Source organism: Microcebus murinus, chromosome 18 (genome assembly GCF_040939455.1).
Source record: "Microcebus murinus isolate Inina chromosome 18, M.murinus_Inina_mat1.0, whole genome shotgun sequence".
Classification (NCBI taxonomy): Eukaryota; Metazoa; Chordata; class Mammalia; order Primates; family Cheirogaleidae; genus Microcebus; species Microcebus murinus.
This window is the reverse complement of record NC_134121.1, coordinates 57,915,855-57,938,684: the sequence shown is the minus strand read 5'-3', so window position 1 is coordinate 57,938,684 and position 22,830 is coordinate 57,915,855. Positions and strand designations below refer to the sequence as shown.

At 58.8% G+C, this 22,830-nt stretch overlaps 2 protein-coding genes across 3 annotated transcripts in view; one reads left to right on the top strand and one right to left on the bottom strand.

Moving 5' to 3' along the window:
• Window positions 1–3,568: 3,568 nt before the first annotated feature.
• Window positions 3,569–9,658, top strand: GALK1 (galactokinase 1). Its single transcript, XM_012778840.2, has 8 exons — window positions 3,569–3,810; window positions 4,634–4,823; window positions 5,246–5,365; window positions 5,568–5,703; window positions 5,822–6,003; window positions 8,876–9,026; window positions 9,101–9,263; window positions 9,348–9,658. The coding sequence occupies exons 1-8, from the start codon at window positions 3,646–3,648 to the stop codon at window positions 9,417–9,419; spliced, it is 1,179 nt and encodes a 392-aa protein (XP_012634294.1). The 5' UTR covers window positions 3,569–3,645; the 3' UTR covers window positions 9,420–9,658.
• ITGB4 (integrin subunit beta 4) overlaps window positions 9,617–22,830 on the bottom strand; it is a 32,882-nt gene continuing 19,668 nt past the window's right edge. The window contains exons 27-40 of one of the 2 annotated variants that reach the window (XM_075994754.1): window positions 20,187–20,397; window positions 18,994–19,151; window positions 18,540–18,720; window positions 18,274–18,411; window positions 15,158–15,340; window positions 14,937–15,068; window positions 13,642–13,872; window positions 12,503–12,736; window positions 11,606–11,755; window positions 10,845–11,033; window positions 10,606–10,761; window positions 10,358–10,522; window positions 10,155–10,265; window positions 9,617–10,054 (exon numbers count right to left, since the gene is read on the bottom strand). In XM_075994754.1, the coding sequence (XP_075850869.1) occupies window positions 9,915–10,054; window positions 10,155–10,265; window positions 10,358–10,522; window positions 10,606–10,761; window positions 10,845–11,033; window positions 11,606–11,755; window positions 12,503–12,736; window positions 13,642–13,872; window positions 14,937–15,068; window positions 15,158–15,340; window positions 18,274–18,411; window positions 18,540–18,720; window positions 18,994–19,151; window positions 20,187–20,397 (2,379 nt within the window). In that variant the 3' untranslated portion in view covers window positions 9,617–9,914. The remainder of the gene's footprint in view (window positions 10,055–10,154; window positions 10,266–10,357; window positions 10,523–10,605; window positions 10,762–10,844; window positions 11,034–11,605; window positions 11,756–12,502; window positions 12,737–13,641; window positions 13,873–14,936; window positions 15,069–15,157; window positions 15,341–18,273; window positions 18,412–18,539; window positions 18,721–18,993; window positions 19,152–20,186; window positions 20,398–22,830) is intronic. The other variant, XM_012778832.2, reaches the window with a different exon arrangement.

Genomic DNA, 22,830 nt, shown 5'->3' with positions numbered 1-22,830 from the left:
TTGCCTCAGCCTCCCGAGTAGCTGGGACTACAGGCATGCACCACCATGCCCGGCTAATTTTTTCTATATATATTAGTTGGCCAATTTCTTTCTATTTATAGTAGAGACGGGTCTCGCTCTTGCTCAGGCTGGTTTGGAACTCCTGACCTTGAGCAATCCGCCCGCCTGGGCCTCCCAGAGTGCTAGGATGACAGGTGTGAGCCACCACACCCCGCCATGTTAAGATTCTTCTTGGCCTCTCTGTGCAGCATCCTTCCTCCAGGGTGTGGGGCAAGACCCAAACCCTAGAGGGACGGTCTTGTGACTCACAATCAGACAAGGCAGGGGAGAGAATTTCTTTATGGAAAGGCAAAGGAATTAGAGTCCTGCCTTGGGCTAGGGAAATGAGGGCAGAGAAAGGTTGGAGGGAGAGATTGTTTTCTGAGGTATAAAGCATCCCAACAGGCCGTGCGGGGTGGCTCACACCTGTAATCCTAGCACTCTGGGAGGCCGAGGCGAGTGGATTGCTCAAGGTCAGGAGTTTGAAACCAGCCTGAGCAAGAGACCCCGTCTCTACTATAAATAGAAAGAAATTAATTAGCCAATTAATACATATATAGGAAAAAATCAGCCGGGCATGGTGGCACATGCCCGTAGTCCCAGCTATTTGGGAGGCTGAGGCAGGAGGATTGCTTGAGCCCAGGAGTTTGAGGTTGCTGTGAGTTAGGCTGATGCTACGGCACTCACTCTAGCCTGGGCAACAAAGTGAGACTCTGTCTCAAAAAAAAAAGGGGGGGGGATGGGCATTTATTGAAACCTTAAAATCTGTACCCCCATAATATGCCAAAATAATGAAAATAAAAATAAAGCATCCCAACAATATAACAAAAGTCTGTAACAAGAGGTTGGCCACAGTGCCTCACACCTGTAATCCTAGCACTCTGGGAGGCCAAGGCAGGAGGATAGCTTGAAAGCAACACAGCAAGACCCTGTTTCTATAAGAAAATGTATCATTAGACTCCAAAAAATTAAAAATTAAAAAATTAAAAGACTATAACAAGGGATATGGAAGTCACGAGATGGGAACTGTGGTTACACCTTTGATGGACATTTGGGCTGTTTCCATCTTTTGGCTAATGTGAACAGTGCTGCTATGAACATTCCTATACAATGTTTTGTGTGGACCTATGTTTTCAATTCTATTGAGTATATACCTAGGAATGAAATTGCTAAGTCATATAATAACTTTTTTTTTTTTTTTTTTTTTTTTTTTTTGAGACAGAGTCTCACTTTGTTGTCCAGGCTAGAGTGAGTGCCGTGGCGTCAGCCTAGCTCACAGCAACCTCAAACTCCTGGGCTCGAGTGATCCTTCTGCCTCAGCCTCCCGGGTAGCTGGGACTACAGGCATGCGCCACCATGCCCGGCTAATTTTATATATATATATCAGTTGGCCAATTAATTTCTTTCTATTTATAGTAGAGACGGGGTCTCGCTCTTGCTCAGGCTGGTTTTGAACTCCTGACCTTGAGCAATCCGCCCGCCTCGGCCTCCCAAGAGCTAGGATTACAGGCGTGAGCCACAGTGCCCGGCCTCTTTTTTTTTTTTTTTTTTTTTTGAGACAGGGTCTCACTCTGTGTCATGGCTAGGTGCACCCAGCTAATTTTTCTATTTTTAGTAGAAACAGGGTCTAGCTCTTGCTCAGTCTGGAACTCCTGACCTTGAGTGGCCCGCCCGCCTCAGCCTCCCAGAGTGCTAGAATTACAGGTGGGAGCCACCTTGCCCGGCCTTAGAATTGCCTCTCTCTTTCTTTCTTTCTTTCTTTCTTTCTTTCTTTCTTTCTTTCTTTCTTTCTTTCTTTCTTTCTTTCTTTCTTTCTTTCTTTCTTTCTTTCTTTCTTTCTTTCTTTCTTTCTTTCTTTCTTTCCTTCCTTCCTTCCTTCCTTCCTTCCTTCCTTCCTTCCTTCCTTCCTTCCTTCCTTCCTTCCTTCCCTCCTTCCTTCCTTCCCTCCTTCCTTCCTTTCTTTCTCTTTCTTTCTCTCTCTCTCTCTCTCTTTCTTCTTTTTTTTTTTTTTTTGAGAGAGAGCCTCACTGTATTTCTCAGGCTAGAGTGCCATGGTGTCAGCCTAGCTCACAGCAACCTCAAACTCCTGCTCTCAAGCAATCCTTCTGCCTCGGCTTCCTGAGTAGCTGGGACTATAGGCATGCACCACCATGCCCGGCTAATTTTTTCTATATATATATTTTTTAGTTGGCCAATTAATTTTTATTTTTTTTAGTAGAGATAGTCTCGCTCTTGCTCAGGCTGGTTTGGAACTCCTGTCTTTGAGCGATCCGCCCGCCTCAGCCTCTCAGAGTGCTAGAATTACAGGCGTGAGCCACCACGCCTGGCCTAGAATTGCCTTTTGAATGCAGGTCCCTACTTTTTGGGCAAACTCCTGAGCAGGCCCCAAGCTACATACTTTTTTGTTTGTTTTGTTTTGTTTTTGAGACAGAGTCTCTCTGTGTTGCCCAGGCTAGAGTGCCGTGGTATTATCATAGCTCACTGAAACCTCACACTCCTGGCTAAAGTGATCCTCCTTCCTCAGCCTCCCCAATAGCTGGGACTACAGGGGCATGCCAGTATGCCAGGCTACCTTTTGTAGAGATTTTGTAGAGATGAGGTCTTGCTATGTTGTTCAGGCTGGTCTTAAACTCCTGGCCTCAAGTGATCCTTCTGCCTTGGCCTCCCAAAGTGTTGGGATTCCAAAGTGCTGAGCCACAGCACCTCCAAGCTACACCCTTGGCCACAACTCCCCACACGGCCCCCACCCTAAGCCCAGGCAGGCTACTTTTCCTGCCTTTCTGTTCCAAGTTCTCGAATGGGATAGGAAGCTGTAGATGGGCATCCAGGTAGAGGCAGGGGCCAAGGTTTAGGATGCAGGCTTGCAAGAAAGGAGTGTCTGACTCTGGCACACGGCCACACATCTGAGACCGAGGCTCCGGGACTGAGGAAGCACCTGCTGGAGCCAACAGCACAACCTGCCTTGGCAGCTGTGGCAGGTCCTTGGAGGCGGGACAGGGCCCACTGCTCCACTGTCAGGGGCTGTTTATTACCCTAGAAAAGGAGCATGTAAAAAGCGACTCCCTGGTCACCACCAGAGTTGGCTGTCCTTATCTCTACTTAAACTGAGTGCCAGGCCACCCTCTTGGAAACCAGGATCAGGGGTTGGTGACCTCTCGCAGCCCCTGGCCCTGAGGACCTACGAGATCCCTTTGGGAAACCCAGGTCTGCCGGTGGCCACCTCCACTCCCGTGGCTGTGCCTGTGGTGTTGGTGGGGTGAGGGCGCACGGGGAGGCACGAGGGCCAGGTCTCCCAGTCATGCCAAGTGCCAGTCAGTGCCCCCACAGGAGCGGGTACCCGCTGGTTTTTCCCAAAGATCAGACAGAAGGACATGACCAAGAGCACAGAACCCCGGGCGCCGCCACCCGCTCCCGCGGCCCCCCAACTCCCCCCCCCCCCCGCCGTGGATTCGGACGGGAGTTGCGGGCGGGGGCGGGGCCAGGCGGGGGCGGGGCGGCCGGGCCGGGGGCAGGGCCGGGACGCGGGGGCGGTGCGGGCGGGAATGTGCGCGCCGGGCGCGCGCGGCCCCGCCCCGAGCATCCCGCGCCGACCTCCGCACGAGCACCATGGCTGCAGCGAGGCCGCCCCCGGTCGCGGAGCTGCTGGCCGAGGCCCGCCGGGCCTTCCGGGAGGAGTTCGGGGCCGAGCCCGAGCTGGCCGTGGCGGCGCCGGGCCGCGTCAACCTGATCGGGGAGCACACGGACTACAACCAGGGCCTGGTGCTGCCCATGGTGAGGGGCTGCGCGGGGGGACCCCGGAGCCGCCCCTGCCCGCTTGGCCGCCAGCGGGGCGGCGCGTCCTCGCCGCGCGGGGCGTGGGGCGGGCAGCCGAGCCTCGGGGACGAGCACACGGGGAGCCCCTGGCGCGGGCGGTTTCGCAGGTCCGAAGGGAGGAAGCCCGGCGTCGGCGAGGAAGTGGCTGGGAGAGGGCGAGCGGACGCCCCCTGGGGGCTGCCGCCACTGGCCCCCAGCCTGGGAGCGTTTGCCCGTTAAACTGTGGGGCCATGCGCCCCACGCAGAGGGGGACACTCCGGGCCTCTGGCCACCGTGAGCCTCCAACTGCAGACCTGGGCGAACACAGCTCTTAGCCTCCTGGCCCAGCCATTCGATTTACAGAGGAGGAAACTGAGGCCGGGTGAGGGCTAGTGACCTGCTCAAGGTCACACGCCTGGTTCTTGGTGGGCCTGCGACTAGAGTGAGCCCTCCCAGCTTTCAGCCTGGGGCTCTTCCCGCCCGACTGTGCAGCTTGGGAAGTGAGTGGGTCGGGTGCATCCGAGGCCACCCCCAAAGGGGAAGGCCTTGGAACTCCCTGATCTGTTTGCCATTTGAGCTCTCTCTCGACCCCATGCCCGACCCCTTGCCCCACAGCTGGGGGCAGAGTCCAAGCGTCACTCTGGCTGCAGTGAGCCCCGCCTGGAGACCCAGGGGGCGGGGCTCAATCCCCCAGGCTCACTCCCTGAGCCAGGCCACCTCCCTCCGGGTTGAGCCTGGAGGGCACGTCACTGTCTGCTGGAGGGGTCTTATTCCATCAGCTGGTCCTTGTCTCTTTTGCCAGGCCCTGGAGCTGGTGACAGTGCTGGTGGGCAGTCCGAGAGCAGATGGGCTTGTCTCTCTTCTCACCACCTCTGAGGACGCTGATGAGCCCCAGCGGCTGCAGTTTCCGCTGCCCACAGCCCAGCGCTCCCTGGAGCCTGGGACCCCGCGATGGGCCAACTATGTCAAGGGAGTGATTCAACACTATCCAGGTACGGGGTCAGGCCTGGGTCAAGTTCATGCTGGTACTAGGAGTGCTGCCTCACAGCCACAAAGCCCACTCAGTCTTCTAAAACACCGTGGGAGGCTTGCAGGGTGGAGCATCAGGGATTGTGCAGATGAGGAAACTGATGCTGGGACAGGTTCTGGAACTTGCCTGGGTTTCCCGTTACATGATTGGAGGAGCGAGGATTCAAACCCCAGGAGGACAACTAGGAACACGGTCCTAGCAACCTCAGAGGGTGGGAAAATGGAGGGTGGTGGGCCCCTTGACCCAGCAGGTGGTAGCCCCTGACAGTTGAGAGTTGTCCTGGAAGCAGCTGCTATGCTGTTGCCTTCCTCCTGGCACATGAGCCCTTCCTGTGCCCATCCTCCCGGGCAGCCATCTGACCATCACCCATTCTTTTCCCCACAGCGGCCCCGCTCCCTGGCTTCAGCGCAGTGGTGGTCAGCTCAGTGCCCCTGGGGGGTGGGCTGTCCAGCTCGGCATCCCTGGAAGTGGCCACGTACACCTTCCTACAGCAGCTCTGCCCAGGTACCACCTGGGGCCCAGCCCCTGACTGAACCCTCCTTCCCTGAGGTCCCCCCGGTGGCCAGAGTGTCTGTGGCTGGGGTGGGCGGTGGGGGTTGGGGGTGGAAATCTCCCTGGAGCGTCATGGGAGCTACTGCTTCTCCCACCCACCCACCCCTGTGTCCAGTCCTGGGCCTCAGCCTCCCCTCCTCACCCTGTGTTGCAGACTCAGGGGCGTTAGCCGCCCGGGCCCAGGTGTGTCAGCGGGCCGAGCACAGCTTCGCAGGGGTGCCCTGTGGCATCATGGACCAGCTCATCTCGCTGCTGGGGCAGAAAGGCCACGCGTTGCTCATTGACTGCAGGTCAGGGCTCCCCTCGTGTCCTCCCTCCTGCTCGGGAGCTCCGGGGGGAGTGTCCGCTGCCTGGCACAGTGAGCAGACACTTGGCCTTGTCATTTTCTGCACTCTGACTCCACCTCAGGTCCCTGGAGACAAGCCTGGTGCCACTCTCAGACCCCAAGCTGGCTGTGCTCATCACCAACTCCAACGTCCGCCACTCCCTGGGCTCCAGCGAGTACCCCCTGCGGCGGCGCCAGTGTGAAGAAGTGGCCCGGGCACTGGGCAAGGAGAGCCTTCGGGACGTGCAGCTGGAGGAGCTGGAGGGTAAGAGCTGGCCAGGGCACTTTGTCCCAGAGACGGTGGGGCTCCCTGCTGGCGCCTCAGCATGGCCTTGGCCCTTCTGGGCAGCCCAGATTGCTAGGGCCTCCCGCCATGCGCTTCCACTCCCCGCACGCAGATGCTGCAAACCTGGGCTCCAACCTCAGCAGGCTGCCCGAAACCCTAAGCGGCTTAATCCACTCAGAATCCTATTTCCTTCGTGGGAGACGTGGAAAAGTACCAAGTAGAAACTAAGCAGCTGTAAGGCCACTAGTCAGAGATAACCACCGTTATTTTCACATATTTCCTTCTGTTTTTCGACATCTGTCTTTTCAAAATTGAGTATATATAATATTGTCACTTGCCCCTTTTTTACTTAATATTATCTCGGAACCATACATGAAAGGTGCATCATGAACATGGCTTTGTAATGCATCACAGTATTTTAGACAGGTGCTCTGTCATTTGCTTATCTTCTGATACACCTTACGCTTTTTTATGTATGTCTTTTTTTTTTTTAAGAGACTGGGTCTCACTATGTTGCCCAGGGAGTATTCTTAAGGTTTCTGATACCTACACGTGGCCAGGAAGGTAGTCTGTTTAACAGTTCTAAGGATATGAAAATACTAACTTATTTAATTCCCTTGAAACTCGGTAAAGCAGGTACTTTTACTATTATTCTCATTTTTTTTTTTTTTTTTTTTTTCTGAGACAGAGTCTCACTTTGTTGCCCAGGCTAGAGTGAGTGCCATGGCATCAGCCTAGCTCACAGCAACCTCAAACTCCTGGGCTCAAGCAATCCTCCTGCCTCAGCCTCCCGAGTAGCTGGGACTACAGACATGTGCCACCATGCCCGGCTAATTTTTTCTCTATATATTAGTTGGCCAATTAATTTCTTTCTATTTTATAGTAGAGACGGGTCTCGTTCTTGCTCAGGTTGGTTTCGAACTCCTGAGCTCAAATGATCTGCCCACCTCGGCCTCCCAGAGAGCTAGGATTACAGGTGTGAGCCACCGCGCCTGGCCTATTCTCATTTTTTTTTTTTTTTTTTTGACTGCCCTATGCAATGGTATATTCTCATTTTTTGATGGGGAATCTATAGTAAGGCAATGCTGAGATTTGAACCCAGGCAGGTTAGCTCCGCAGCCCATGCTCTTGGCCACGGCACCATGCCCCCCACACTGGGAGTTGGGTCCTTCCTGGCAGTGTGGATGTGCCCATCTCAGGGACGCTGGACAGCCTGGAGGGACCGTCCTGTCCTGCTTTGTGAACTGTCACATTCTGCAGGCGGCCCTTCCTTCAAACGTGCCCTGCCTGCTCTGTGTAGATGACCTTGGCCAAGAGTTTCACGCTTGAGCACTTGAGTCCCTCCTCCTCGCCCCAGCCTTTCCACACCGCTCCTCTGGGTCTCCTGCTAACTAAGGAGCAGTGCTGCCCCTGCCCGGCCCGGGGTCCTGCCCTAGTAGCCCCCACCCACCCTCGCACCTGCCTTCCTTCCGGTCCTCTGCCTGCTCCTTCCCTTGTGCCTCTGGAACGTGCTGAGTTCCCTTCCCTCCCATTATCTCACCTCCACTCCTTACTCTTCCGGGTCTGCCCTGCCTGCTCATCTCCCGTCACCAGCCCTGACAGTGCTCCCAGGGCTTCCCACCGGCTGCTCCCCTTCCCCTCGGCCAGACCGGGTGCCCCTCCAGGCTTTGTCCTCAGCGCCCAGCCTCTGCCACCACTGAGGACTCAGCCCGCAGCCCCCACGCTGTCCTGGCTGCAGCCCCGCATTTCCAGCTGGGGTCCTGCAGCCGGTACCCCACCGACAACTGAACCCATCGTCCTTCCTCCCCACAGGCTTCTCCTGACTTTCCTTGTCCGTGATTTCCTCACCCTGCCACTCCTGTTTGAGACCTGAGTCACCTGAGCGCTCACTGCCTCCTCTCCACTTAGACTGCCCTCCCACTCCTGCCTCTGACTGCTGTCTCTCCTTTCCTCCCCCTCCAGCACGCCCCTCCTTGTCCCTGGCTGCCGCCTGGGCTCCTGGCGCCCACTTCTCCCAGCTCAGGCCTCTTGCGCGGGGTGCTCACTCTGTCCCTCCTCTGCTCCAGAACCCCTGTGGCCCACAGAACTGAGCAGCAGCGGCCCATGCAGACTCAGCTTGAACCAGATGGGACAGCCTGCTGTCCCCTGTACCCCTGGAGCACCAGCCTGCAGGCTCCGTGGTGCTCCTGCCTAAACATCAGCAGAGTTCCTTCTTGTCCTGCTCTGTGTGGGCACAGCGTCCCGCTCGCCTTGGAAGCCCCGAGTTCCATTCCTCACTGCACTCAAACACCGCAGCGGTCCCGTCCTGCAGTCGAGTCAGGGCGGCGCTAAGGGGCTCCTCAGAACCAAGCCTGAGACAAGCAGGCGTGCGCCCCACTCTCACGTCCCCTTCCCCTTCACTGTTTTTTTGTTTTTTTGGTTTTTTTTGAGACAGAGTCTCACTTTGTTGCCCAGGCTAGAGTGAGTGCCATGGTGTTAGCCTAGCTCACAGCAACTTCAAACTTCCTGGGCTCAAGCAATCCTCCTGCCTCAGCCTCCCGAGTAGCTGGGACTACAGGCATGTGCCACCATGCCCAGCTATTTTTTCTATATATATTAGTTGGCCAACTAATTTCTAATTTATAGTAGAGACAGGGTCTCACTCTTGCTCAGGCTGGTTTTGAACTCCTGACTTCGAGCGATCCGCCCGCCTCGGCCTCCCAGAGTGCTAGGATTACAGGTGCGAGCCACCGCACCCGGCCTGCCCCTTCACTGTTGAGTGACTGGCCAAGGCCACTGCCCGAGCCATCCCGGGCCGTCCCCCAGTGCGCCAGCCCTGGGCGGCGGGCTGCCCACCCCTTTCCCTCCCCAGCCGGCAGAGAGCTGGTGAGCAAGGAGGGCTTCCGGCGGGCGCGGCACGTCGTGGGTGAGATCCGGCGCACAGCCCAGGCAGCGGCTGCCCTGAGCCGCGGGGACTACAGAGCCTTCGGCCGCCTCATGGTGGAGAGTCACCACTCGCTCAGGTGAGGCCCTCAGGTGCCCCCCACTGCCCGGGCACAGGCTGGGCCCAGGCCCACCTGCCATGTCGTCTCTGCAGGGACGACTACGAGGTGAGCTGCCCTGAGCTAGACCAGCTGGTAGAAGCTGCGCTGTCCGTGCCTGGGGTTTACGGCAGCCGCATGACAGGTGGTGGCTTCGGTGGCTGCACAGTGACGCTGCTGGAGGCCTCCTCTGCTCCCCGTGCCATGCAGCACATACAGGTGGGTGGGCACCAGGGCTTGGTGGGCAGGAGAGGCGGGTTCCCGGGGCCACGCCCGTCGCTCAGACCCAGCCCTTCCCCCCAGGAGCAGTACGGGGGTACCGCCACCTTCTACCTCTCTCAAGCGGCCGACGGCGCCACCGTGCTGCGCCTGTGAGGAGGCGTCCCCAGACGGCACACGGCGGGCACAGGGCCTGGCACGTCATGCGGTTCTGTGCCCGGCGCCCCCCCAGATGCAGACATCTGGGCGCTCAATAAACCTGTGCCCCCAACCAGGGTACCCGCCTGCCTCCAGAGGTGGGTGTGGGTGTCGGGCTGGCACCTCTCAGGCCCTGGAAGAATGGACAGGGCAGGGCCAGGCAGTAGCAAAATATTTTATTAAATGCTTGTCCTTGTCATGCTGGTCCTGGCTCTTTGGTTATAAATGGGTTTAGGCCCAGAGTGGGGGCAGCCAGAGGGGCTTTCTGGGACCGCTGCCCCCTCGTGCCTCCCAGAGGACACGCGTCCCTGCTCTGTGGCCAGGGGCGCTAGCCCTGGGATCAGCGTGTGACGGCGCTGGGCCCCCAGGGGTCCAAGGATTAAGTGGCTGAGGCGGCACCGGGGAGAAGAGGTGGGGAGGGGGCCCGGGTTCCAGGGTACGGTGGGGCCAGGGTCAGGTCTGGAAGAACTGCTGGTCCATCTGGGTGCTGAGTGTTCCGCTGGTGGTCAGCGTCCTACTCACAAACTCCTGGGTCACGTGGCGGGTGAGGGAGCCACCTGCCTCCAGGCGCTGGGACCCCAGGGTCAGTCCATCTATGGGGGGAGAGGATTGAAGGACTCTACCTGCGTCCCTGCCCCTCTGTCAGCCCTGTGCTCCCAGGACAGCCAGTTCCCCTGCCCCTCGGTGACTCACCCACTAGGAAGGGCTCGGTGCTGCTGCTGTGGGTGGTGGTGACGCTGCTGTACTCGCCTTGCAGTGGGTGCTGGAAGAGCCCGGGGTGGCTGCCCAGCTGCGGGAAGGGGCCTGGGGCAGGCGGAAGGGCCGGTCAGAGGGTGGTGCCAGGAGAGGGCGTGGCCAGAGAAGGGCTGGGGGCGAGGAAGCGGGCCGGTGCCTACCTCCATCCTGGGACTCGATGGTGATGATGCCCTCACGCTCTGGCCCAAAGCCCTCGGTGGTCCTGGCCTGCACCTTGAACTTGTAGGGCACGTTCTCGCTGAGGCCCGGCACCGTCAGCCGGCTCTCGGGGTTGTCTCCGTCCACCCGGAAGGTGGTGGCTGGCCCTGAGCAGGGAAGATGCCTTCAGCCTCTGTGGTCCCCTCTCCGCCCCTGTCTTGGCCACCCCTGTCCCCGGGGCGGGCAGCACCTCCTCCTTGGGCCATCTCACAGGTCACCAGGTAGCCGAGGATGTCGCCATTGGGCCTCCGCGGCCGCTCCCAGCTCAGCTGCAGCGAGTCTGGGCTCAGGGCCGTGAACACCAGCGGGCCCGGGGCACTGGGGGTGCTCAGCGTGAAGGCGGAGCCTGGGGGCAGCAGAGGGAGGATGTCAGCGTGTGTGTGGGGGGGCGGGGGGGGCGCTGATGGTGGCAGCTGGGGGGCAACTCACCTGGCAGGGGGCAGAGTGGGCTCTGCGGGTGCACCTGTGACTCGATGGTGATGACCCCCTCGCGCTCTCGGCCCCAGCCCTCCTGGCTCTGGGCCCGCACACGGAACACATAGGAGTGGTTGGGCAGGAGGTCTTCCACCACCACTGAGGTTTGACCAGGATTGGGGATGTTGAGCTGGTACAGCTCACCTGTGGGGTGAGGTGGGGGCAGACAGTAGAGCAGCATTACTCCCACACCTGGCCTACCCCCCCCTTCCCTAGGCTGCAATTAAGACCTGGTCATCACCCACCCAGGATTGGCTATACTTGGGATACAGTACGGTATGGCTGGTTGTTCAGGTTGTGCACTATACAAGAGATGCATGGAGCCTGCAGTCCCATCCATGCTCTGGCCAAATCCTGTGCCCTGGGCAGGGGCCAAGGTCATGCTGCTTCAAGTGTGTCTGCCCAGAAAAGTGCCATTTCCCAGTTCCCATCAAGGCATCTCAGGCCAGCAAAGGCTCTGGGTCTGTATGCCAAGGAGGCCTTGTTAGGCAAAACCTAGCAGAGGGAATGACCAGGAGAGAGCCCTGGGGTAGTGGATGAGGCCTCAGGAGAGGGAAGGCAGTGAAGGGGGAGGATGGGTGAGAGATACCGTCAGAAAGGCAGGTGGAGGCATTAGTGCCCAAGGGACCTGACACAGCAGAGGTGCCCCTGTGTGTCACCCTAGGGCCAGCCTCGCAGGGCTATCACCCCGCCACCCGGCAGCAGCCGCGCCTTACCGCCGCTCAGCAGCTGGTACTCCACGCTGTAGCCCTGCAGTGCCCGCTCGCACTGGGGCTCCTGCCAGCTCACTTTCAGAGACGTGGGCCCCAGGGCGGAGAACACCAGGCGGGTGGGGGTGTCGGGCACACCAGAAGTCAGCCTCGAGTCTGGAGACAGGAGCCACAGTCAGCCTGAGAGGCGGGGGCTGGGGTCTCCGGTTGGAGTCACAGTGCAGCCCCCCGACCTCCCTCTCAGCTGGCACGTCTGCGCAACACCCTGTCCAAGCTGCCCAGCACCTCCTGCACATTCTCAGCGTGGGCGTGGGCCCCGCCTGTGCCGAGAGGGCGAGCCCCTCGAGCCTGCCAGTCCCCACGCCCATCCCCTGCTCAGCTGGCCTGGCCCCTTCCCACCCCCGCCCTGCCCCCAGGAAGGGCAGAGGCAGTGTTAGGCATCAGCGCTGATGAGGGTGGGGCAGGTGGTTAGGTCCTGTGGTTGGGCAGGGGTCCTGTGATGGAATGGAGGGTGAAGCGGTGGGCACAGGTGGTGACTGCCATGGTGGCTGCATGACGTGGAGCAGAGCAGGACAGCCGTGGAGACAGGAGGGCCACCCCTGTACTACCTGGGCCCCATGAGGGCGCTGCTGGCTGCCCAGCCAGGATTATAGACTCTCGTGTGCCCTGGGAGGGGGGGTACCCCTTCATCTGAGCCCGACTCCGGGACCCCAGGGCCCAGGACAGCGGGAGCCTGCTCCTCCCGTGTTCCCAGATGGGAGGGAGGCCTAGGGCAGGACAAAAGGAGAGTGAGGGGAGCAGGGAGCGTGTGCGTGTCTGTTTTGGAGGACGGGCCCTGGGGGTGGCAGACTGCCCGAGCCTCCAGGAGCTGGAAGACACTCAGGAGCGGCGGAGGTCACTCACCGTGGGAGGAGAGGGAGGTGAGGGTGGAGTAGTCCCTGGGCAGGGTCGAGTGCGAGTGCTCCGTGCGGCTCAGTGAGTGGTAGTCCCGCGTGAGGGTGGACGAGGTGCTCAGCACTCGGTGGGGCAGCTGTGGGCTCAGGTGGGTGCCATAGGCCGTGTTGGCCACGGTCATCCTGTGCAGGGAGTTGGCGCTACCCGGGAAGGCAAAGTCCATCCGGCCGTTTACCAGGTGCTCTGCAGGGGGAGAGCAGGGTCACTCACTCTGGTCAGGCCTGGAGCCCCTGGGGTGGGCTGTGGCCCTGGGAATTCCCGGGACTGCTTACCCTCGGAGGGCGTTGTGTAAATGTAACCAGGCTCCCTCAAAGCACCAGGGACAGAGGCCCCACGTCCCTGGAGGACTCCAGTGGTCTCAGCCCATGTCCTCTGGCTTGCCAGCATGGACAGTCTGAGCACAGCTGGCTCGAGCTGGGGGACTTACTGCCCTGCAGTCAGCCCCACCCTGGGGAGAAGCCAAAGCCTTCCTTTTCTTTTTCTTTTTTTTTTTTTTTGAGACAGAATCTCACTCTGTTGGCCCAGCTAGAGTGCAGTGGCATCACCATAGCTCACTGCAACCTCCAACTCCTGGGCTCAAACCATCCTCCTGCCTCAGCCTCGAAAGTAGCTGGAACTACAGGCGTGTGCCACTGTGCTCAGCTAATGTTTCTGTTTTTAGTGGAGACAGGTCTCGCTCTCGCTCAGACTGGTCTCCAACTCCTGAGATCAAGCCATCCTCCTGCCTTGGCTTCCTATAGTGTTGGGATGACAGGCGTGAGCCACGGCGCCTGGCCAAAGCCTTTCCTCTTGTCCTTTGCAGGCCTTGAGGGGTCTAGTTGGGTACCGGGGCAGAACAGCCTCCTCGAGCTGTGTGCCCCCAGCTGGATAGCCGGTAATGGGGGGGGTCACCGCCCGTGGGAGCAGTCCTGCCCTGGGGAGAGCCCGGACGCCTGCCCTGGGGGTTCCTTGGCGCGCCCGGCTCTGCAGCCGATGCCCTGGCCGCTAGGACACCAGCGTGGGCGGCCTGGCTGAGAGTAAAGCCAGGTGGCAGCAGCGCGCGGGAGCGATCCTCGGTCGGGGTCGGGGCGGCCGGGCTAGCCTGTCACCTCCGGCCGGCCCGGGCGTCACGCTGCGGGGGAGGCTGCCGCCCTCTCCGCCCGCGTCCCCAGCGCAGGGGTCGGCGCCGTCGTCCGGGGGCCCGCGGGGCGCCTCGGCGGCGTCGGAGGAGCGCCCGCTGCTGGCCGACAGGCGCGGGATGAGCTCCGGGGGCAGCCGCCACGTGACGCGCCGCAGGTCCAGCTCCTCCCCCAGCAGGGGCTCGAACTTCCAGCCGCCGCCTTGGGAACAACGAAGGGCCGCGTTGGCACCGCCGGGGGCGCGGGGGCGGCTGCGCCGAGCAGGGCCGGGCGGGCGGAGGCCGGCGGCGCAATGACGAGGCCCGTCCTCCGGGGCCTCCCGGGTCCAGGTGTGTGCCGGGCGGGGGTGCGCGCTGCCCACGGTGGGGCCCTGCTCCGCGCGGCCCCTCCGCGGGAGCCAGTGCGGCCAGGGACCAGCCAGGGGGCCTGGGGGAGCCTGGGCGCTGGCACCAGCTGTGTGGTCTCCCTTACATTACTAACCGCTGTGAGCCTCAGTTTCCCGCCTGTACAACGGAGAGTGTAATCTCTCCCCTGCCTTTCTCTCCCCTACTTTCTCCCAGAGAAAGTTCCAGAAGCCACGGAATGCTCTGAAGGTAGTGTTAGTAGCAGCTGAGCTGTGTCTCCTGATTCCTACTCTACCCTCAACCCGAGGGGGCAAGTGTGTGTTCACTGGGGGCCTGCGGCAGGGCTGGGACGGAAGACAGTACAAATAAGTGGGCCCAGGAGGGTCTTCCACTCACGGTGTTGTGTGATTATGCCCATCAGAAAACTGAGGCTCAGAGAGGGTGATTTATCCGAGGCCCCACAGCAGAGCTGAGCACTCTGCACCACATTGTGCCGCCAATCAAGGAGGGAGGAACAGAGCCGGTGGGGGTGTTACCGCCCTGGCTCCCCCCACCCCGCCCAGGGGTGCTCAGGGATGACGCTGGCTGTGCCTGTCACACAGGTCTGCCCCGAGGTGGCCTGAGTGTCCTGACTCCATGGCCCAGCTGGTGAACCTGATTCAAGCCGCAAAGCTGTTGGCAGGTGGCCTCACGCTGGTGAACCGTGTGTCCTTGCATGAGCCGGCGTGCACCTGCGCCCGGGCACATGCTCGTGTGCCCTCATACACACTGCGCACACCACTGCTCTCGCCTGCGGCCGAGAGGGGGCTTCTAGTCTTGACCTCTGGCCGCCGGCCCCTTTGCTCTCTCTGGACACCAGTGGCAGCCCCAACGTGTACCCAGGACCCACACCTTCGTCACGTAGACCCCAGGCCCGCTCACCCGTGTCATCGGAGACGCTGGGCCTCTGGCTGCCGGACGGGGAGCGCAGGACGTCGTCGCTGTACATGAGGAAGCTCTCGTAGTCCTCCCCACCCTGGGCGTCCACAATGGGGATGTCGGGGATGATGGGGACTGCGAGGTGGGAGGAGGTGAGCTGACCCCAGCTGCGGCCCCTTGCCCACCCACCCCCCATCCGCCTTGCACCCCCTTGCCCCACTCACTGGACATGGGCCGCTTGGGCTGGGTGGCCAGGTTGATGATGGCCTCCCGCTCGGGCCCCCAGCCAGCCCCATTCCGCGCCTTGACCGTGTAGCGGTATGGCTGGGACTCCCGAAGGTTCTCGATGAGCAGCATCCGGTTCTTGGGATTGTCAACCAGCACCTTCTTCATTGGCCCGATGGGTCCTGGGGCAGGGAGAGCACGTCAGAGGAGTAGCCCAGGTCCCAGCCAGGTCCCGGCAGTGCCTCTGACATAGCGGGACCGAGGGACAGCCCCTGACGGCACCCGGGGGGCACAGAGCAAGGCAGGAGTGTGCAGCCACCTGTGGAGCCCTGAGAGCCTCAGCATGGCTGGCTTAAATGAACGTCACTAGCTCTCCAAAGGATTCGTCACTAAGTGAATGGCAGAGCCAGGGCTGGACTCAAGCTGGCCTTACTGTCACCTCTGCTGACATGTTCAAGGTGAGGCTTGCTCAAAAGGCGAGGGCATGTGCAGGGTGCTGTGCTCACTGTTGACACCCAGACCCCAAATGTGCTCGCTGTTGAGGAAGCAGAGGTGGCAGCAGCTGAACCCCCACCAAGGCTGCCCTTGGGGGGCCATGGCCATACGAGCTGGGAAGGGAAGACAGGCGTGGGCTCAGGGAGGCTGAAATTCAGGACGAACTGTGGTGTGCAAGCACGGGGACGGAGTGGAGTGGAGGCGAAGGGTTGCCCCTGGACGCTAGAGGGCTGGCTGTGTCCCCTTAGCAGAGGACAGAGGCCTGGCAGTTCTCGACTCACACCTAGAAGGGTAGACACGCCACTGTGGGAGAACAGAGCACAGCCCTGGCTGCTCTAAGTGAATTCTAAGTGGGTTATAGTGCCGAGGCCTCGATGTGACGAGATCAGGCCCCTCGTGTTGCAAGGCCCTGGTAAACCAGAGAAGGCACAAAAGAATGGAGACTAGAAAGCGTTCTGGTTTCCAAAGAGGTCCAGAGGGGAATTCTGGAAAGTGACATCTGAGAAGCTTGCTGTCCACCTCCAGCAAACCACTGTGCTCAAGAGTGCAGTTGACAGAGACTCGTCAGCTTGGAGGAACGTCTTGAATAGCCATGGTGGGGGCCACCCTGGGCCCACTCTCTTGCATCTCTGTTAGCCAGGGGTTGGAGGGGAAAAGGCTGGGTACCCATGTGCAGATGCCCTCGGCTGGGAGGGCTGCCTGGCACAGGTCATGACACAGCCGAGGACTCAGCAGGCTGAAGCCATGGGCTAAAGCCATCAGGGGTGACCTTTCACTGGGATACCTGTCACTCCTGGGTTTAGAGGCCTGGTCAGAGGAGACCACCCAGCTGTGGTCCACGGGCGCACTAAGTGTTGTAAGCTCAGGACATGCCAGGGGTGGGACAGCTGCTGAGAAAGCTGGTGCTAGGGTGGCCTGGTTAGTAAGGAGTGACGAGGCAGTCCCCTCCCTCTGAGAACCCCCACAGAGCAGTCCCACTGCCCTCTGCCCTTGTCCGGTCACCCTGGGACGGCTGAACCTGGGTCCATGGGTCTTGTGCAGATAGCTCCCCATCACTGGCAGGTGAGGCTGGGCAGAGGTCCCTGCACCAGGTGTGAGGTGGGACTGATTTCTCTACACTTTCTCATCTCAGCAGTTGGCAAGGGTCACCCACCCTTGCTGCCCTTCCAGGACTGGGAAGAAATAATAGTTCTGCCAGGTGCTCTGGTCTAGGGTTGCCAGGAAACATTGCATGAAATATTCTAAAAAAATATATTTGGTATTCAGGGGATCGTGTTCTGTTTTGTTTTTTTTTGAGACAGAGTCTTGCTATATTGCCTGGGCTAGAGTGCTATGGCGTCAGCCTGGCTCAGCAACCTCAAACTCCTGGGCTCAAGCAATCCTCCTGCCTCAGCCTCCTGAGTAGCTGGGACTACAGGCATGTGCCACCATACCTGGCTAATTTTTTTTAATATACATGTATTTTTTAGTTGTCCAACTAATTTCTTTCTATTTTTAGTAGAGACTGGGTCTTGCTCTTGCTCAGGCTGGTGTTGAACTCCTGAGCTCAAACGATCCACCTGCCTCGGCCTCCCAGAGTGCTAGGATTATAGGTGTGAGCCACTGTGCCCAGCTTGTTTTTTTTTTTTTTTGAGACAGAGTCTCACTTTGTTGCCCAGGCTAGAGTGAGTGCCGTGGCGTCAGCCTGGCTCACAGCAACCTCAAACTCCTGGGCTCAAGCGATCCTCCTGCCTCAGCCTCCCGAGTAGCTGGGACTACAGGCATGCGCCACCACGCCCGGTTAATTTTTTCTATATATATATTAGTTGGCCAATTAATTTCTTTCTATTTATAGTAGAGACGGGGGGGGGGGGAGGGTCTCGCTCTTGCTCAGGCTGGTTTCAAACTCCTGAGCTCAAAGGATCCGCCCACTTCAGCCTCCCAGAGAGCTAGGATTACAGGTGTGAGCCACCGTGCTGGCTTGTTTTGTTTTTTAAAACAGACTCTGTCTCTGTTGCCCAGGCTGGAGTGCAGTGACATCATCATAGCCCACTGCAACCTCCAACTCCTGGGCTCAAGTGATCCTCCTGCCTCAGCCTCGTGAGTAGCTGGGACTACAGGTGTGCCTCATCATGCCTGGCTAATCTTGTTTTTAGTGTTTTGTAGAGATGGTGGTCTTGCTGTGTTGCCCCAGCTGGTCTTGATATTCTGGCCTCAAGCAATCCTCCTGCCTTGGCCTCCCAAAGTGCTAGGATTACAGGTGTGAGCCCCCAAGCCTGTATTTTTATTTGCTGCATCTGGCATCTCTACTCCGGCCTTAACAGAATGTATGAAATGAACCACCCTGTTTCCCTATGTGGGAAGGTGCCCCTGACCTGTGACCCCACTGCGGGTACGGTACGCAATTGCACCCGCCCTGTGGCCTTCCAGGCTTGGCCTTGGAATGCAGCGCAGCCCCAACCTGGCCATAAACCCAAGGACGCCGCCTCAGGCTTATCTGCTGACCAGAACAAGAGGCCTCAAGTTCCCTGCACGGCAGATCCAGGAGTGACCCAGAGCCCTGACCCTAGTCCAGCTCTTTGTCCCCTCCCCTTCCGTGGCTGCTGTCCCCAGGGGCAGGGAGGAGGGGTCCAGTTCTTACGGTTGTCCTCGTTGACCAGGCCGTAGCAGACCTCGTAGGCTGTGATCTCACCGTTGGTCTCAGCCGGCTCAGCCCAGCTCACCTGGGTCACCGTGGAGGAGACGACATTGAAGGCCAGCCGCCCTGGCTCGCTGGGTACTGGAGGCGGGGCAGGAAGAGTGCTGTCAGCGGCAGAGCGAAGCAGGGAGGGAGGGAGGGAGGGCTGGACACGCTGGCATCAGGGTGGCCAGGGGATGGATGGATGGCCAGACGTGGTGAGGCCTCACCTTCCTGGTGGGTACGGCAGGACACCAGGGAGCTGTAGGGACCCTCGCCTTGTGCCCCGTAGGCACACACCTTCATCTCATAGTCGCAATGCGGGTACAGGTTGGTGAGCTCCACCGAGGGTACCTTGCTGTCGAGCAGGTGGGCTTCCGACTCGGAGTCACCCTGGATCCAGTACTTCACCTGCTCCCAGGGGGACTGGTCAGTGGGGAGCAGCAAGCGCCAGAGCTGCTCGTCCCTCCATTGAGCCCCACCCTCACTGTCCCCTTTGCACAGATGAGTGACCTGCCAAGTTAACACAGCAGGCCTGGGCACTGCAAGGGTCTCCCCTCTTCCCCGGCACAGACAGGGTCTCCCTCTGCCCACTCGCGCTGCGGCCGCCCTCCCCTCCCGCCCCTGGCCTGGGGCGGCCCACCTCTCCCCGTCCACCTGTTGCGCCCATGCCCCCGGCCTTACCCTGTACCCCAACGGCTTGCCGGGAGGGGGCAGCCAGTTGAAATGGATCTTCCGGGACCCGGCGGCCTTGGCGTTGGGGTTCTGTGGGGCACCCAGGTTGCCTTGGGAGGATGGTGGTGATGACCCGGTGGGCATCACCAAGTTCCGGTCCAGTTCATCTATTGGGTCAAGTCAAGGCAGAGCAGCCGGCTCAGACACCCCGTCACCACCAGGGGGCACTGGAGACCCGATTAGTCCCCCAGGCTCCCTCACCCCGAGAGCCTTCTTCTGAGACCCGCCCTCCCGCGTCTCTGGGAGCCGGTGCCCCGTTGGTGCCGCTGAGGGCATCATGCCAAACTTGGCGGAGGGCCTGGGAGGGTCTCTGGAGGAAGAAGAAGGAAGGAGTTCGTCTGCCCCTCCTTCTTTCTAAGGGAACATTGCTCCACGCCCCGTCTCCATCCCGAACCCTGAGTGTCCCCCTCCTCTGGGTCACAAACACCAGCACCCCGGAGCAGAGGGAGCGATCAGGACTCACTGGCCCACCCCTTCCAGGGGCGCCTGCCTTTTAGTTGGAACTGAGGCTGAAGTCAAAGGGCTGCGGTCTAATGTGGGGATTCCGGCCACGTGGCCACGTGATTTCAGTCTGTCTGGTTGAGAACCAGGTAAAAGGCAGGGTGCCTAGTTAAATTTGAATTCCACGTACACACTTTTCTTAAGGATAAGCATGTCCCCAGTATTGTGTGGGACATACTAATACTACAGAGTTATTGTGTTTGTTGCTTATGTGAAATGCATTTTTTTTCTTTTTTTTTTTTAGACAGGGCCTCACTTTGTTGCCTGGACATGAGGAACAGTGGTGTCATCATAGCTCCTGGCAACCTCAAACTCCTGGGGCTCAGGCGATCTTCCTGCCTCAGCCTCCCAAGTAGCTGGGACCACAGGTGTGCACCACCATGCCCAGCTAATTTTTCTATTTTTTGTAGAGATGGGGTCTCACTATGTTGCCCAGGCTGGTCTTGAACTGCTGCGTTCGAGCCATCCTCCCCCCTTGTCCTCCCAAAGTGCCGAGTTTACAGGCGTGAGCCACCGCGCCCAGCTTGAGATTCAGATTTAACCGGGCAGAGTGTGTTGCACTTGCTAAGTCTGGCAGCCCTAGTCCAGAGGCCCCCAGCCCTCCCTCTGCCCCTGCTTAAGCCAACCCCGGCTGTGCCCACCTCTGTCCCGGTCCCCGATGATGACGGTGGCCGAGTGGGGCTGGCCCAGGCGGGCCCCGAACTTGGGGTTGCTGAGCTGGACGTGGAAGCGGCGGGTCTGGCGGCCGCGCAGGAGGGAGTCGACCTCCTGCAGCTCCAGGAGCTTCACCTGCAGCTCTTTCCAGGTCTCCCCAGGGTGGAACAGCAGCTCGCCCTCCGCGGGGACGTAGTCCTGGGAGGGCAGGGGGTCGGGGTCAGGCCGGGGCTAGGGGAGAGATGGCTCAGAAATCAGAGCCTTCTGGGGCGGTGGTGGGGATGGCACACAGAGTCACTGCCACACGCTCCTTCCCGGCCTCATGGACGCTGCGGGGACCGTGGCACAGACTGTCACGTGTGGACACAAAATGGCTCGCGTCCACATAGCATCTTCTGCGCCTCAAGCATTTCACAAATACCAGCTCACTGGGTCCTCACAGCAGGGTGAGGTGTAGATATTGTCGTCCCCATTTTACAGATGAGGAAACCAAGATATGCAGAGGTTAAGGAACTCGCCCAGTTTCCACACAGGTCGCCGTGGTGGAGCTGGGGTTTGAACTAAGGCACAGAGAGAGACACAGGGATGCACCAGAGAGACGGAGTCCCCCACACAGGCAGGCAGGCAGGCAGCCCTGGGGAGCTGGGATTGGTGGGGGTCACCAGGAAGAACTGTCCTTGTACACTGTCGTTCTGAAACTGGGGGTTCAGCTCAGCCCCAGGCACTGCTTGCTGGGGGCTTCCATTCGCTTCAGTGCTGCTGAGCTTGCCTGAGCTGCTCAGGGTGGGTGGGTGTGTGTGTGTGTGTGTGTGTGTGTGTGTGTGTGTGTGTGTGTGTGTGTGTGTGTGTGTGTGTGTGTGTGTGTGTGTGTGTGTGTGTCAGACAGAGGAGAGAGAGAGAGACAACAGCAACTGGAAAAAGAAAAACACCCTCCCCCAGAAGACCACTAGGTGGCGCTTCAAAGTAACGCTTCAACTCCAGGCGCCCCTGGCAGGGCCATGGCCGGGCGAGCCAAACTCAAATGCCGCCCAGCTCAGAAAGTGAGGCCTGCAAGTGTAAGAAAAACAAAGAGATGTCAGCAAGCAAACTGATGTAGATACTTCAAAAATGTCAATGTCATGAAAGACAGCCAAGGAACTGTTCTAGATTAAAGGAGACTTGAAGACACATGACAAAATTCAATGCCATATCCTTGATTGGGGGGAAGAAGCTATAAAGAGCATTATTGGGAGGTCTAAACATGGGGAGATCTGAATATGGACTAATTATTAGGTACCAGTATAATCAACGTGAAGCTGCTTAAGTTTTGTGTAGTTATGTAGGAGAATGACCTTGTTCCTAGGAGGTACCTGCAGAGGCTTTAGGGTCTAAATGGTGTCTACAGCTTACTTTGATTAGTTCAGCAAACAGAACAAACAGTACGCCCCCCCCCACTGTACACACACGTGTACACATATGCACACATGTATACAAATGCACACACTCGCACACACATATGCACACGCGTACACACATGCACACACGCACGCACATATGCACATATACACAGAGACACAGATATAGATGTTCATATCTGTGTATCTGTCTACCCGTGTCGCTATCTACATAGGAAGAGGGTGAAGGCAAATACTAACAACTGGTGAATCCGTGTAAAGGGGAAATGGGTGCCAATTGTAAGAGTCTGTCCACTTTTCTGTATGTTTGAAGTTTTTAAAAATAAAAAGATGAGAAATACTAAAAGTGTTTTTTTTTTGGAGACAGAGTCTTGCTTTGTTGCCCAGTCTTGCTTTGTTGCCCAGGCTAGAGTGAGTGCTGTGGCGTCAGCCTTGCTCACAGCAACCTCAAACTCCTGGGCTCAAGCGATCCTGCTGCCTCAGCCTCCCGAGTAGCTGGGACTACAGGCATGCGCCACCATGCCTGGCTAATTCTTTCTATGTATACTATTTGGCCAATTAATTTCTTTCTATTTATAGTAGAGATGGGGTCTCACTCTTGCTCAGGCCTTGAGCAATCCGCCTGCCTCGGCCTCCCAGAGTGCTAGGATTATAGGTGTGAGCCACCACGCCCGGCCTTTATTACTTTTGAGAGAATTTTTGATATGGATATTTTTTAAATGTTGGTAATAAAATCATAACTAAAAACAAACCCCAAAAACCTGTAAACCAAACCAAGCATATCCCCCACCTGGATTTGGCGGGTGGTTGATTCTGGGGCTTAGCCATGACGGAGTCCCCAGCCTGGGCCGCAGTGCTCCCTGCCTTGGGGGGCTGCTCCCGTTGCTGGGCCCGGGGCAGGGAAAACAGTGCTAGCCCTCGAGGACTCTGGCCCGGGGACATGGGGTCCGAGATCTCAGCTCAAGACGCCCAAAGCCCCTAGCACTAGGGCAGACAGCAGAGTCCATTTCTCTGCTCAAGGTCTGGCCACCTTGGTGGATCCTGGGTCGTTGAGGGGGAGGCGGGAAGGGTCTGGGCAGGTCACAGCACACCAAGGAGGAAACTGTCCCTGGCAGCAATGGGGCATCTCCCAGGGTGTCACTGGTGCTTTGGATGACGGAGACACCCCTGCCACAGGGTGGCAGGAGCAGGTGGACATGTCTTTGAGAGGCTGGCCAGGGCCACCACCAGCACGTGG